This window comes from Pocillopora damicornis, chromosome 6, assembly GCF_964200805.1.
Source record: "Pocillopora damicornis chromosome 6, jaPocDami1.2, whole genome shotgun sequence".
Lineage (NCBI taxonomy): Eukaryota > Metazoa > Cnidaria > Anthozoa > Scleractinia > Pocilloporidae > Pocillopora > Pocillopora damicornis.
The window spans coordinates 423440-438961 of record NC_142675.1 but is presented as its reverse complement, the minus strand read 5'-3'; the positions used below and the strand labels follow the sequence as shown (position 1 = coordinate 438961).

The following is a 15522-nucleotide window of genomic DNA, read 5'->3' as shown; positions in this document are numbered from 1 at the left end:
GATATCACAAAAGTCGAGAGAACGAACTGGGAATGATAACTGAAGGGGAAATTAACTCTAATTGTAAGCCAAGAACTTGGAAAATTTTGTGGAGTTTTTATAGATTCACAAATCGTGCACAAGATACTAGAAAAACCGTACGCCCACCGTGCATTGAAACAATCATGTTCTCGAATTATCCCAAGCACGCTTCAGTGTTTGCATCAGTTAAGATTAATTCATCTTATTTCTCATCCTAATTAAAAATTCCATGCGACTTAATTGTGGTCGGTTAAACACTCACAGCGCGGCGCGAGGTTTAATAGCGCTCTCCAGGAAAACAATTACGCAAAACCCTACTTGTAACATTTTCACATTGACACGGGAAGTAAGTTGTCTGCGCACGGGGAGAACTATTGACAATTCGTGACCAATTTCTGTTGAGATACCTCTAAAGAGAAATCTATCATGTCAGAGTACCCACTTTTGCGCACTGCCCGATACGTGGGTCGCATATCATTTACGTTTACCGCATCGTGAGGGGCTTACATATTTCTATGGTAATTCAGTTACACGTCACCTGGCCAAAATAGACTTTTATTTACACATAAGGAAAAAATCTAGCTAAAAACCTTAAAATGTATCGATGTAGAAAAAGACAGCCTTCTTCTGGAATTTCTACTCGATCCATTGGCTATCATTATGAGAAGTTTACTCCACTCTGCTGCAGCTCAACCCCTACAACGGTAGTAAAAGATTTCTATGCTGTTTCCAATCGCTGCAAGCTCACACCATGCCCTGACTAAAAATAAAATACACACTACCTTTTGAAAATATTAATCTTACCCTGGATCACCTAGATTCCTTCCACGTCTCTAACCTGATATTTTTGTTTTTGTTTTTTTCTTTTTTCCTCCACCTTTGCAAGGAAACTTTTAGTATTAGGTTTAAATACAGTGAGAATTATGCTTTTCAAGCCAGTCAACATATAATCGAGGTAAACTCTTCCAAAAGTTCTAAAATATGTAAATACTTAATCCTGGTTGTTTAAGATAGATGAAACAATTAAAACAATTAAAACAACCTACAAAATTAACGAATATTTTTGGTTGCGCAGTATGTAGTTATGTGCAATACACATTGATAAATTAGGTTTGATTAACATTGATATTACGCACACATGTTCACTTCTATTGAACTAAAACCATATCAGCATATCTATTTTAAACCAGTAGATTAAATCTAACCAAAGTACCATATAAATATCGAATGGTTACCTTAAATAGGACTATTTAAATTTGGCTGACGAACATCAAAATACACCCTTTCAGATCTAAGATCTGTTTTTATTCGTGCCCATTTTAGTCTGTGCAGGTACGATTGAGCATTTTTTCATAAGTTGAGAGTAAATACAGTAGTTGTGTGTATGATATTCCAATACCAATTCCGAGAATTTAAAAAAATGTCGTGCTCCTCCAAACATTCACTATGGGTAACTGTAAACACGCCCAGTGCCTTTAGGTAACCCAGGTAAACCATATCAATCCAAAATTCTGTCAATCAAAAAGATGTTGTCTTCAGCCCGCCAATGGCAAGGTCAGTGAGTACGACGTAATACAAAGGTTCATACCGCATACTCAGCGGAATTGCTTGGAAAACAGGCATTAACCTCGACACTCACGAAAGCAGGCTATGTATCCATAAATACATATATGTTATGAGACGTTTTGATGTGTAGTATCGCCGATTATTTTTACTAGTTGTTTGGAATTTTACTCGCCCATGTGGCACAACTTTTAAAAATACTCAGCGATACTACGAAACCAAAACGTCTAAGAAACTATTTATTAACCAACTGCTTTTTTTTCTGCTAAGTTCTTCTGATCATTTCTCATCACACGGGAAAAGCAAAGCGGATAGAGAAGCGTAGCGCGCGCAGCCGACTGGTTAAACAGGTTTTTTTACAGTGCAAAATAACCTACTGTCCAAATAACCGTACAATATCGCAGGATATTTGCACTCTGTTCGCGCGTTATTTGTATTCTACTTTGTGCAGTTGGATAATAATTTTGAATATTCACCGACAAAAAGACCGCATTTTTTAGTCAGCCTCTCCAACTACCCTCCCCTCCCCCCTGCTCTAAGTTTCTAAATCAATAACTGCTAACACCGATATGTGACAACTGCAATAATTGAAAAGGAAAACAGCATATGCCAGACTCTCAGTCGGTGGAATCGAAAACAACGTTCGAGAGAAAGCCATGAAGTCTGTGAAAGCACGCCATTTTTTCTCTCCCAGACTTACACTGTCTCCATAGATCGACCACCTAGCACCGACTAAAATAACAAAAAAATTTAGCAGTTATAGGTCAGATTGATAGATCGAGATGATTCAAAATGCGGAGTTTTCAGCCTTACGGTCGCCATCTCGGGAATGACTGACCGAGAAAAGGTTGGGTACAGGTTTAAAAATTACTAGCTACCAGTCTCCTATAATCTAGCATCCCTTTGTTGAAATAGAACTGCATTGTCCTTCAATTCATTAAGCGATTCAAGTTCGTCTCTTGTTTCAACTATCGTGACATCAAAAGGACTTCCGGGTATATGCTGATCGGCCCATTTGATGTTAATAATGTACCGTCCCGCCTCTGTGGGGTTGTATCGCACTCCAATAGAACGCTCCTTTGATGTGTCCCGGTACATCTCCACTTTGAAGGCCCCTCTGGGTCCATGGATTCTGATCTTAAGTGTTCCCGGACCAGCACCTTTAGTTTCTACCAGGAATTCCCCCTTGAAATTTCGTAGCAATCCGTTCTCCAAACCAGGACCTATCGAGAAAATCGCAGATATTAAATCATTCTTCAGAAAATTCAATGTAAAACTCCAAAGTGTATCTTAGGGGGCGAACAGAACGTGAAAATTACATGAGTTGACGTACCGTACACACGAACTTTACTGGGATCAGGGGGCTGTCCCACGCGTACCAAAAAGGGACTTCCATGTACAGGTCTTCCTCCCCACTCCACATACACGAGATGGTTCCCAACTTCGGAAGGGAAGATTTGTACTTGATAAGTAGAATCCTTGTTGTCGAACACTGTGCAATCACAGTCTTTTGTGGGTCCTTGACAGCGAACATACAATTGCCCCGGGCCTGCATCTTTGCTGTTGATACTGAACCCCATGGCTTGGCCCACTGTGGCTCCTGCGCCCTCCTTGAGCATGCTCCCTAAAGGTCAAACAAGTTAAACTGGTTTAAAAACGTGTTTTCATTTGCGTGCACCTGTAGTTGTGCCACTGTCATTTGACTTTCTTAACGGATTGAGATAGCATCTTATTAGCTTCTAAAATTCTGAAATATAGAGCATTAATCATGGGGAAAATTTCTTACCTTCAACAAAACAACTTTTGGCGCTCATAGCTTGTGCTTCTCTGATAGTGACCTTATAAGGACTGTTAGGTATGTGCTGTCCATTCCACATTAGTGAGAGGACATAAGCCCCAGCCTGTGGTACCAAGTAGTGACATGCGTACCTCCCGTCCTTCAAGTCAATGACTTCTACATCAGTGTGATATTTGACACCGGTAAGCTTCCCAGTCAGCTTGCCCCGGCCGGCAGTGCGGGCGTCCACCATGAAATCTATCTTCTCGTTCACCATTCCTGTGCATAAACAAAGGGCGTAAGGCATTTCCTAATAAACAACTTCTTTACGAGTGCCTGAATTACAAAGGATATGGGACAGAAGATAACCATTCTGTATTCGTAACGATAAAATTTTTCAGTCTCTAATTGGAAAAAAAAAAAATACTGAATATACACACCTCCTTTAATTCCGTCTCCCGAGGCAAAAACCTTCTTATGTCCTTCGGTTCCTTCAATATTCATCATAAACGGCGAACCATCCACAGGAACACCATCGTATTCCACGTCTACTCTGTGGCGCCCAGGTCTCTTCGGTACAAATCGCACGTGATATAAGTTGGAGCCTCGGTCGTAGGTCAGCTCGTAATCAAGTAATTCCATCTCTGGATCAGTAACGCGGCACTTGAGGTAATCTGCTGATGAACCCTCTGGGATCATAATGGGGATGTCTGCCTCGCGGTTCTCGAAAAATCGATCGGATTCGTTGAAATTCACTACCGGGCCCCCCTGTCCCTGATCCGTGACGTTGACAGTGAAAGGAGAGCCTTGTACGGGCTCGCCCCGGTAACGAACGTCCACCTGACCAAAGAAAAAGCCAACTGTGAATTAATTATGTCAGCGATTTGTTTGCAAATTTTGTTTATTTGCCCTAAAACTTTGATTAGCCCAGCTTGGATGATTTAACTTAAGTGTCCTTTGTTTAAAAATAACTTCTCAAGAGACTCGCTTTGTGATAATAACTATTATCCATTCTACTCAATTTTAAGCGATCACCGCATTAGTTTTTGATGGTTTTACTCGCGACTGTTGAGTTTTAGGAAGGCTTGATACCAGAAAATTCTTCGATGAAAATTGTTTTGACGATACCATTCCGCCAAATATGCGCTAAAACCCGTTTACAAACCTACGTCCAGAAACTTAACATTTGCGTTCCCTCACTCGCAAAAACGGTGATATAAACCGACTGTAAATTAACATTACACTCACCACACCCTCTAACAATGTCACCCAAGTCTCCAACGTCCAGCGGGGAGGCGCCTTACCTTATATGGACCAGCCTTATGAGGAGTAAACCTAACGTGATGCCGATTGTCAGGCCCCTTGTTCACGTGACAGGGGACATTTTCTCCATCGGGGCCTGTGACTCTGGCGGAGAAATCTTCATCAGTCATGTCATATGAACTTTCCACGGCTAAATCCACTTCGTTCTTAATGACTCGCTCTGCATACAGTTCCTCACTACGGACATGCGCAACTTGGACCTTGCCTGGGTCGCCGACCTTGATTAGGAATGGACTACTGGCTACTGGAGTGCCGTTACTCTTAACATGAACCTGGGTAGACGCAAAAATACTTTGAAAATCTGAACATACTTCAAAATGTACGGACAGAGGGACGAGAAGTTATGATATTGTCAGAAATTGCGGTTTTGCGACTTATCAGTGCGTACCAGGCCGACATGATCATCACTACGAAATGAGTGAACTCGGGGAGTAAGCACACCTAATTAGAGGACAAGTTACAATTTTTGGCAAATCGTCGATGAATAGTTATTAAACTTTCAACTTTTAGACAAAAGAGGAACATTAAAACACGAGAGTAATCCAAAATATTTCAACTAGTGTATGTTCCAGCCGATACTCCGCACTTTCTCGACGATGGACGAATAGTAAGCGTCACCTTCTGGTTATTCCTCCAGCTGTAAACAGGATGGAAAGAAGCTACCACTTGCTATCAAAATTACGTGGCTTTTAAAAGAGGAATGTGAGAGACAAACAGACACACAGCGCTAACAAACCGCAATGACTTGTTTGGTCTTCTGTATTAGCGTTACCGAGAAACACATTTCCCAAACCGAATTCTCCAGGATAAAATTTACGCCGATCTCTTACCTTGTAGGTTCCAGGCTTGTAAGGTACAAACTTAACATGGTACAAGCCATCGTCTCCTTTATCAAAAGATGCTGGAACATTCTCCTCATCGGGTCCGTCTACATATGAAGACAGGTTCCTGGTACCTTCTGCCGCGTCAAGTGCTATGTCAAGTTCACGGCGAACTAAATACTTGTTTTCAGACTCCTCTGGTTGGCGTAAACGAACAACAGCCGTTTTTGGCTGGGCCACGTTCAAGGGGAATGGGCTGTTTTCCACTGAGCGTCCACCACAGCGAATATCCACCTTAGGAAAAAAGAAATAAGTTTGACGCAAGTAAGAGATCATTTCTTTTGGGAGTGGGAAGGCAGACTATTCTAAGCAACTTTCCAAAAGTAACATGTATTCATCTGAGATAGAAAAAAAAAGCCCTGAATCTCTTGCTTTCCCAAATTCACAACTTGGTAACCCTGGCTAAGACTCACACCAGGACCGCTCGATTCGAAGGCCGACGCTCTTATCGCTGGGCTTCGTGCGTCTTTCAGGGACTATAAGTAGGTCTTATTTACCTTGTACTGTCCAATCTTTTTGGGAGTAAACCTCAAATGGTGAAGACCATCAGATTCCTTCTTGAAAGTTGACTTGTCAATATTTCCATCCGGGTCATAAATCACAGCTGACACTTCATCTACTTCCGATGGTATCTCCATGGGCACGTCTACCTCGTACCCCACGTGATAACTAACTCCCTCCTGTCAGGGGAAGGATCAAAAGAACGTCACTAATTAATGCCGAAAAATTTTATTCAGTTCGAGTCTGGTTACACCTTACCTCGACTCTGATCGTCTCAAACTTACGGTTATTTAGATAACAAGGTGCAAAAGAACTGGATGGGAGATTACAAACCAGCGAGTTACCTGTTTTTCAAACTCTTTCAGTTTTACTGACACTGTTTCCGCTTCTGAGATTTTCATTACGAAGGGGCTGTTCTCTATGGACTGTCCTCCACAGCGCACATCTACAGTGTAACGACCGGGTTTGTGCGGAACAAATCTGGAATATATAATATAAGTTGATTGCTCTTTTTTCTGTGTCACAAAAAATTGTTTTAGGATGGCATGACAAGCCCTTAGGCGTGACATAATCAACGTCACGTAAATGCTCTGTTCTTACCTCACGTGGTATAAGCCGTCTGGTTCAAAGGTCAACGTTGACTTTATAGATTTGCCATCCTCGTCTTGGACAGTGGCGGAAATCTCATCAACTTCTTCTGGAACTTCGATAGGGACATCAACCTAAATATGAAGAAAAAAGAAAACGGTAAGAAACAATTTCATCACTAGTGAACGTCAGACAAACGAAAATAATTATAACACTGACCTCTTTTTGCGCTGAGTAACCAGTTCTCATCTGCTCCATCTCGGTGACCTTGACCTTCATACTGGTGGCGTCTCGTATACGGATGACATAAGGGCTACTTGACACTTCCTTGCCACCATACATGACCATCACTCTGTGTTCTCCAGTTTGACGAGGTACAAACCGGATATGATAATATCCATCGTCATCCTTTGTCACACTAGAGGGAACACTTTCCTGGTCGGGGCCCACAACAGCAGCCTCCAGTTGGCCCTCTCCAGCAGAGCTAGGCACCTGCACAGGTATGTCCACCTCGTGACGGACAGTAAAGCGCTTTGGTTCGCGCTCCAACTCACGTGTATTCAAAGTCACTTGTCTGGGGTCTGCCACCTGATTAAAAAAAAAAGGTCAATTAATCCAGAACAGTAACCTGCGCATGAGTAAGGTAGAAATTTTTTAACATATTTTGACTCAGCTCAGTTTGAAGAAGAACCTTTTCGTGAGTTAGATAACGTCACAGCATATCAAAATGTTCATCTTGAGCTCTTAAGCTTCTCCATATTTTTATATCTTTTTTTTTTTGCAAATTGCGTTGTTTTCGAAATGTCCTTGGCGGTTGGGAGTAAGGGGGGGGGGTCCTTCGCAGTTGGGGAGAAGGTTGGGAAGGAGGGGGAGATGTCGTGTAATGTTTCTCACCTTCACTATGTACGGGCTGCCCTGAACTGGTTCCCCAGCAAAGTTTATATGAATTTTGTGCAGACCCACCCCCTGAGGAGTGTACCGCACAATGTAGGTGTCCTTTTCATTAGGAGACTGTAGCAGATCCACAGGAAAGTGCCCATATGGAGCCTCGCCATACACTTTCAGTTCTCCATCACCAGCGCCATGAAGTGTAATGAAGAATTCTGCTTCAGAATCTGTAGTAACCTGTAATTGTGGAGAGATACATTATCGCAGTAAATCAATGATTTTCAAATTTTCTGTGTAGTAGTTAGGGCTTTAGATTAAGTGCTGTAAGCCCAAAACTAGAACAAGAGTGAATACGATAAGGAGTAAGGAGCCAACCAGAAATCAAAGTTAAAACAAACAAACTGCTTGAAGCACGGGAGAAAGCGATTGGTCGAGTAACGAGTCGTTTAAGTTTTGCATCTGACTGATTGAGAGATTGACGTTGGTTTTCGAGAAAAATCGTAAATTTCTGTGGTCCAAATGCTGAGAGTTTCTTAGACCTTGGACATACATAGCTATTGTTGTGCGTGACAGAGATGACTGCAAAGAATCTGGTTTGACCAAGACTCCCGAATGAGGAAAGACGAATGATGATAAACAGAACCTGACGTCGTACCTGATGCAAACCATCTCCGTGAGCTACAATCCGGCTGGGATCACTCACTATCGTCTTGACTGGACTTCCCGGTATATCATCCCCGTTGAATACGAAGTGAATATTATATTCCCCGGGCTTGTTAGGAGTAAACGATACGTTGTATCGTCCGGGTGCAGTGGGTTTCACGTCGACAGGGACATTCCCTACGGGGCCTCGGCATTGGATAGCCAGTTCCCCCAGTCCCGCCCCGGAAGTATCAACATCGAAGGAGGACGGACGTCCTATGGTCGGGTTGCGAGCAGTTTCTGCGGGAAAAAAAATGAAAAATAATTGAGCAACTAAATGACTTGCCAAACAACGAAAATCGCCTTCATGTTATGCAACTGTGTTCTTCGCGTGACATGATAATTTGGTGAGTGACAAAGTATTGCGTGACTTAATTGATAGGTAGCATCACTCACCGCTCCCAGCTACATTGCACTTGGTTGGATCTCCTACTTTCGTTGTAAAGGGACTTCCGAGCAGGGGTGTGTCTCCGACCTCAATGCGAATCTTGTGCTCCCCCACTTCCCGCGGTACAAAATATCCCCGCCACTTTCCATTTCCAAGAGGTTCCATATTGCAGTTCGCTGTTTTGGTCGGTCCTTCTACTACCGCCGAGACCGGGGGGGAGTTCTCGTCGTTGGTTTGAACAATGAACTCTGCCGGTTTGAAGACGACAGCATTCTTGATCCCTACGCCAGAAACCGTAACATCTGCCACGTTCTCATGCACCATCACTTGAAAGGGGCCCTTAGGGACTTCTTTACCGTAGTGCTTTACAGAGATCGTGTGAATGCCGCTTTCAAAGGGAACAAATTTGCACCTGAGAGAGCCGTCTGCTTCAACTTGTGTTTCTACTGGCACGGAATCCTCCCCGTCCGGACCTCGGATATGGACACGTACCCCATCAAAACCGATATCTTTGCGACCGTATATAAAAAACTCAGAAGTTTTCCCGCGAACTCCCCGCTTAATTCCGTTGCCGTCCGCCTTGAAGATGTGCGCATGACTTTGCAGTTTATCAGCTGTACGAAATTGCAACATATACGCCATGACGCTGAGCTCGTCCACATCGGGACTGACAAGTTCCTCCGGGGTTAAAACTTTCCTTACTCCGAATTTCTCCTCCGCGATATCCAGCCCTAGCTTAGCGTTTTCTAACGGACTATTCCGATCAATATTTTCGTACCCTGGAACAATCCCAGGGCACTGAGCTTCAAGAAACTGCAATAATTTCTTTCCATCATTCCAATCGGTGTTGAAATTACGTACGTTCAAGCCTGGTGCCGAATCATTGATAAATTGCAGTGTTCGTTTTTCTCCGATGGAGCCCGGTTGTGTATAATACGACAAATACGTCATCATACTCAATTCGTCGACATACGGACTGACGAAGAATTCCGGAGAAAGAACTTTCGGGATGCCGAAGTTTTTCTCAGCAGCATTCATGGCATCGCTCGTGTTCGACAGTTTTGCCTCTGGGTTTAGACTCTTATAGTTTGGACACAGACCTGGTTGGCAGAACTCGTTGAGGGCGCTCAGAGCTCTACCATCGTTCCAGTCCGTTGTCACATTTCGGATAACCATGTCAGGGATTGCATTTTTCAACCATAACAACAGCAGCTGCTTGCCTGAGGCGCTGCCACTTGAACTGATCTGATAATGAAGGATTAACCTCCATATTAGACCTAGAATTAGCTTCACGTTCCCATTGGCAATGTCCTCGTTCCCTGGAAAATATAAAATCAACGAAGGAAGTTTTAGTATTCAGCAGGGTACTTAAGTATTATCAACTGAATTGATAACGTAAATTGACCACCGTAAAGAGTTTTAAAGCTGACCTTTCGAGCGTTAGCCCTTTGTCAGAGCGAATGACGAAGGGCTGACGCTCGATACGTTGCTTTTGAACTCTTTACGGTGGTCAATTTACGTTATCAATTCAGTTGATGATACTAAATTACCCTGTTATACTTTCCCACCGTCGCAGCACCACAGTTACCTTAGAAACTCACCCCCTTTGCTATTCAGAAGTGTATCGAAAATGACTTATTCTTAGTTCCTAAGACTAACTGACAAATTATGAAACAAGGGATCGCATTCAAATCGATATTTCTTTTCTCCTCCACCGCCTTGAGAGACCGGTGAGAGTCTACTGCCAAATCGAGTAGATTATTCTTCGAAAGGGAGAGAGTTTCCCTAGTCATCATTCTTTTCCTTTCCTCGGCCTAACAAGAGAATCGTACAGTGAGCGGGAATCACGCGTGGCAGAGGAAGAAAAAAACAGGTAATTTAGTGTTAACAACTGGGTTGAAAACGTAAATTAGCCACCGTAAAGAGTAAAAAAGCTGACGTTTTTTTACTCTTTACGGTGGCTAATTTACGTTTTCAACCCAGTTGTTAACACTAAACTACCTGCTATACTCTCCCACCGACGCAGCACCACAGTTTCTTTAGAAACTTACCCCTTTATTCATTATGAAGAAAAAAACAAACGAACTCTCGTGCATGCGCGCAAAAAAAAAAAATGAGGTCTTTGACTGCGTCCACCTCTTGTTTATCTAACGCTTATTCAGCTTGGCTAACAGGAAACGGAAACGACTCTTTCGCAAGCTAGCGGAAAAGGATCTTTTTTGTCTTGAACGAGAGTTTACTTCTCCTAGAATCGTCAATATGTGGCCTTACGAAATATTTTGGACTGGATGTCTTAACGTTTAATTTGCTGTGTTGATGTTCTGCTTTCAAAAATTGCAGGAGGTCTGATTTGACTAATTTGCAAAGCAAAAAGGGCGAGCAAGTGCCTTGTTGCAAAGCCAATATTTATTAAACCCTATGTGGTGCAATATATATTTAACGGTATGGCGCATTAGGTAAAAAAATTATTAATTTCAGTAACTGACAAAGATTAAACGAAAGTTGTGGTTTGGTTAACGAACTGCCGCTTTCTCCCACGTTGATTTAGCGGTATAAAATAGCAAAAAAAGAAAAAACAATTTTGGAAGAGTTTATTGTCTGTACGTGCGTCGAGACAAAAGGCATCAAGTGGAGTAAGATTGTTTCTTATTGGATAGATTGGAGTTCGTCTACACCCGGCCAGTGTCACGTCGCCACGATATTCAACAAAAATATAAGCTGTGAAAATCGATTCTTGCAGTAACCACAATAAACGATCGGCCATATCGTAGGGTCTTTAAGAAAGCTGGAAGCGTTAGTATTCAGTTAAAGAGAATCGTCGTTCCTTGAATGTTTATAGGCAGAGTCGATTAATAAATAGCAAAAGGAAAACGCACCGGAAAAAACTATGAAGGCAACGGGAAGTAAAAAAATGAAATCGATGCTTCGAAACACGAAGACAACGGGAAAAAATTATCTTTTGTTATTCTCACCGCCCTGTGAGTTAAAAATTTTAAATTTGTTATTGTTGTGGTCTTTTCCGAACTCAAGGTCGTGGTCTTTTGTGAATTAATTGCAGGGAAAAATTAAAAACTATAGTTTTGGAATTATACGTAAACATTATAATCTTTGAAACTGGTAGACCGATATTATAAATATTTTACAGAGTCTCTTAGCGAACGAAAGTTTTTCGCGTATTTCAACCACAACAGAAGTAGCGTTCATTGCAGATTAAAACTTCCAAAGTAGATTCTCAAGAGATTCGAAACTCCCTCACCGTTAACAGAACCTATTTTCGATTCCAATTTGCGTGCATTCGATTCACGTGCAATATTTGGCAAGCATCTGATGAAAGGCTTCGAAACTTGTCTGCAATGCATTCGACATATTCACGAATAGGGTATTCTTAGACAACGAGCTATCAGTATTCCACGAGGAAAACAAATTCAGCTGTGCGAGGAATCGTGCTATTTTTGCGTGATTCCCAAGACCTCTTGTCTTGTAACTGGAAACTTGTGCGGAAATTTTGAATCGTATCTTTGAAGATATCTTTCTCATTTATGTTTAAGCTGTGTTGTTCTTGAGGAATCTCGACACACCGTTATATTTATTTAACACTGGTCTGTGTATCAATGGACACATTTAGAACAAGAAAGGTAAATAAAAGCGCAGAACAGTTGTCGTCTCGCATGTCTGTGTGTACATTACTGTCACGAAACAATTTAAATAGCTCACCAATGTTGACTAACTTTATCCCGTCGCTCTGTAGTAACTTCAAAGCGCTGGTGATATTTTCAAGTTTCTGTGCGTACAGCCTCGGGTTCTTGTTGTATCGACCAACTTTCTTCGTGGAAATCGATTCAACCAGGTACACAAGTGAAAGTCCATCTTGGAACGCCTCAGCTAGATCACTAGTAATTTGTACACCGTACGGTTGAATTTGAACGTTGCACCAATTTGTGAACGTGTTCTTCTGAATTTCGATCCAATCTTTCTCATTGTGAGCCACGTATAGAGATCCCTTGAAGCTAAACTGGCCACTACTCGGTCGACCAGGACTTCTGGGGCTCTTTATACTTGCTTGTTCGCGTTCGATCAGGGAAGTCATATCACTGAATTCTCCTCTTCGCCCCTATTAAACACAATTTCTTTTTTCAGGCTTCCTTCCTTGGCTCCGTACACACCCTCTCTACATATTTGACAAGATAAAACAACCGTGAAAACAATGTCGATTTCGAAAGCTGGTCAAAAATATGTACACAACTAATTTACATGTGTTATGAACTGCAAGATGTGCTCGAATGCACTTCAATGGCTTCCAACGGTCCCGTAGGGAATATGAAAGTGACAAATATCAATTGACGCCTCCTTATATGGAGGATGAGAGCGCAGTTAATGGGTTTTCCGTCACGATATTGCCGCTAAGGTCGGAGGGACATTCAAAATTTTAGGGATACAATATAGTTACTACCACTTCTCCCCTGCTATAGACAGCAATAAAAATCTGTCTGGAACTTGATTAAATTGTGCTCTCTTAGCTCGTAGTTGTGCTTAGTTATTGATACCATTCCTTTTGCTGCCGCAGGGTAAAAAAATTGTTCAAAATTGAAAAAAAATAAAGAACACAGTGAAACGATATTCAGGGATTAATTTCTTTCAGTACAATACATTCCCACAAATGTACTTTGCATATTTTAAGGGTAATATGATCTTTTTTGGATCATTTGAATGTAAAGGAAGTCTTTCGGTAAGGGTTATTTGATCCAAATTTATATTTTTATATATATTTCCATTTGCTCGATTCCTAGCTTCCTCTGTTTCATGTAACAAAAGGTAGCGACTAAAAATGCAAAGAGGTCTCGCCCTCCTAATCCGTATACACTAAAAATACCTGTAAGTGAATTAAAATAACAGGGCATCGTAGTGTGACTGCCTTGGAAACAAAGATTGATAGCAGGGGTGGGGGGGGGGGGGGTTAGCTTATAATTTGTCGCGCAGAGCATGTTCACCGTTAGATCTCTCCCAGGCTTAGTGACGAATTCAGACAGCTACCGTTCTTTTAAATGCGAGCTGAATAACTTGCAGCTTAAATTAAAGTGATATTAGGCCTTAGGTCATCCTTAGAAAACATTTCAAGCGAATAATGTGTGAATAGCAGCTTGAGCCTATTGCATAGAAAAAAGGTGCACTTACAAGTTATAAAACAGATCTAACTAAGACTGTATTCTACATTTCTAAAAGCTTTGCAGTTTTCTTTTAGAAAGTGTATCAATCTATTTAATGATGCCTTTGATACTTCAAATAGAGTAGGATGCCGAAGAAATTTCGGTTAAATAAATTAGGACAATTTTGAAGCAAGTTTCACTTTCCATATTAAAACTTACAAATATACGATGCCGGTACTCCCACGAGTCCTTGACTAAGTTTTAGGAGTCTTCACAGTGGTAAACTGAGATGTCTTCCAGCGATGCATTTTTACAACTGCTCTGTTTCCAGAATGACTTCACGAAGGAAAAATCCTGCCCATTTTATCGAATTATCTAGACAAAGACAGTGATGCAAAGCGTAAATTTAAATGACGGAATATTGAGGTTTTTTTCTTTCAAATCACTCAGCCGCATCGTCATGACCTATCTCGGACGAGCTTGTTTACGTCATCACAGCATTCTGTTTGTCACACTTTCCAGCTATCGACAGGAATGACAAGTCATAACAATATACATCGTTTGATTTCTCCTTAAAAAATTTTCCTGGAATGTGAAGTTTTTTTCCGATATTCGCAGTTTGTACGTCAATGGTAAACGAACATCAAGAATTCAGAGCTGTTTCGTGATCATAGAGAAAATAACACGTGCAATTACCCTAAAAATGGGTATACAATTTGTAACTACAGCGTAAGCGCAAAATTGATCCCTTTAATTCAGGAAACCAAAAAGTTTTTTCAACAAATTATTTTTTGTTCTTGTTGTGAGATTAAGAGGGTGAATTTTCCCACGGTAACTTTGCTCGCTAAGGAAATATTAACACACATTTTAAACACTCAAAGTCCAAGAACTTGAAGAAGCATTTTTTGCGAAGTTATTGTTTGTCGCATATTTATAGTTAAGCGGTTTAAACGGAAGAGTGTTTAAAGTCGTATTTTACGCTTGTGTTATGCTTTTTGTACGTGGCTTCTCACTATGTAAATTGTTTTACAGTGTCCTAAATAACAGCCAAACAAACAAATTTTAAATGGAAAACTGGTCGAATCACTAAATTTAAAGACCGCCTGCCTACGGTTGCGTCACTACATGTTAAATTTTAAAAGATGATACGGCATTGTCATGTGCAAATGAGCAGAAAATTTTAACATCCTGTTTGTCGAGTCGGCCAGAACTGAGAGAAATTTCCTGAACTTTCTTAAGTGATGCAAATGATAGATACTCGTAACAACATTTGTCTCATTTGAGCAGTTTTTAATTAAAATTTGGTTAGTTTAAATAGCCCATGTGACCAAGCACTTTCGTGCCTAACCAATATTTAAGTTTCCATTCTTTCTCTAGAACTTTCTCTCGAGTGCTGTGTTTATTAAGAATAGCACGCTATGGTTGGCTGACTTCGTTCTAGAGCACATACGCTGGGTTTGTCTTTCCAGGAATTCGTGTCGTCTCTTCCTACCAAACACACTATCAAAATTGTCATCATTTCTTCATCGGACTCAAAGGAACAAATGTTATGGCACAGTTAAGGGGCGCACTTCAGATGAAACTGGCGGAGCTCAATAAAATCACCCTCTCGTACGTACGAGTTTTACGTCACTGTTTTCTAAATTTTCTGTATTTTATCTCTCTCAAGATCTCGTCCAGCAAAATTACTCACTTAGTTGCACACACACAAAACAATAATGTAAACAGATCCTTTCCATCCTACGG

General features: G+C 41.3%; 1 protein-coding gene across 2 annotated transcripts; it reads right to left on the bottom strand.

The window, feature by feature from the left end:
* Positions 1-560: 560 nt before the first annotated feature.
* LOC113686251 (filamin-A) lies at positions 561-14188 on the bottom strand. Of its 2 annotated transcripts, XM_089209430.1 has the most exons (15): positions 13996-14188; positions 12347-12800; positions 8641-9951; positions 8198-8484; positions 7549-7779; positions 6874-7242; positions 6667-6788; positions 6411-6546; positions 6063-6245; positions 5515-5799; positions 4666-4956; positions 3802-4201; positions 3371-3640; positions 2918-3208; positions 561-2807 (listed from the first exon to the last, which is right to left on the bottom strand). In XM_089209430.1, exons 2-15 carry the CDS (start codon positions 12717-12719, stop codon positions 2470-2472), a joined length of 4887 nt encoding a protein of 1628 aa, XP_089065556.1. In that variant the 5' UTR covers positions 12720-12800; positions 13996-14188; the 3' UTR covers positions 561-2469. The 2 variants fall into 2 exon arrangements, with proteins under 2 accessions (XP_089065556.1, XP_089065555.1); XM_089209429.1 differs by lacking the exon at positions 13996-14188 and having other exon boundaries at positions 12347-12957.
* Positions 14189-15522: the final 1334 nt, after the last annotated feature.

What these genes read in the sequence shown, in the direction of transcription:
- LOC113686251 (XM_089209430.1), bottom strand. Translation starts at nt 12,719, where the DNA reads ATGACTTCCCTGATCGAACGCGAACAAGCAAGTATAAAGAGCCCCAGA. An exon ending in GTGCAATGTAGCTGGGAGCG is followed by an intron (nt 8,485 to 8,640) that starts GTGAGTGATGCT and finishes TTTTTCCCGCAG; the next exon opens with AAACTGCTCGCAACCCGACC. An exon ending in TGAAAGAGTTTGAAAAACAG is followed by an intron (nt 6,246 to 6,410) that starts GTAACTCGCTGG and finishes TTCCCCTGACAG; the next exon opens with GAGGGAGTTAGTTATCACGT.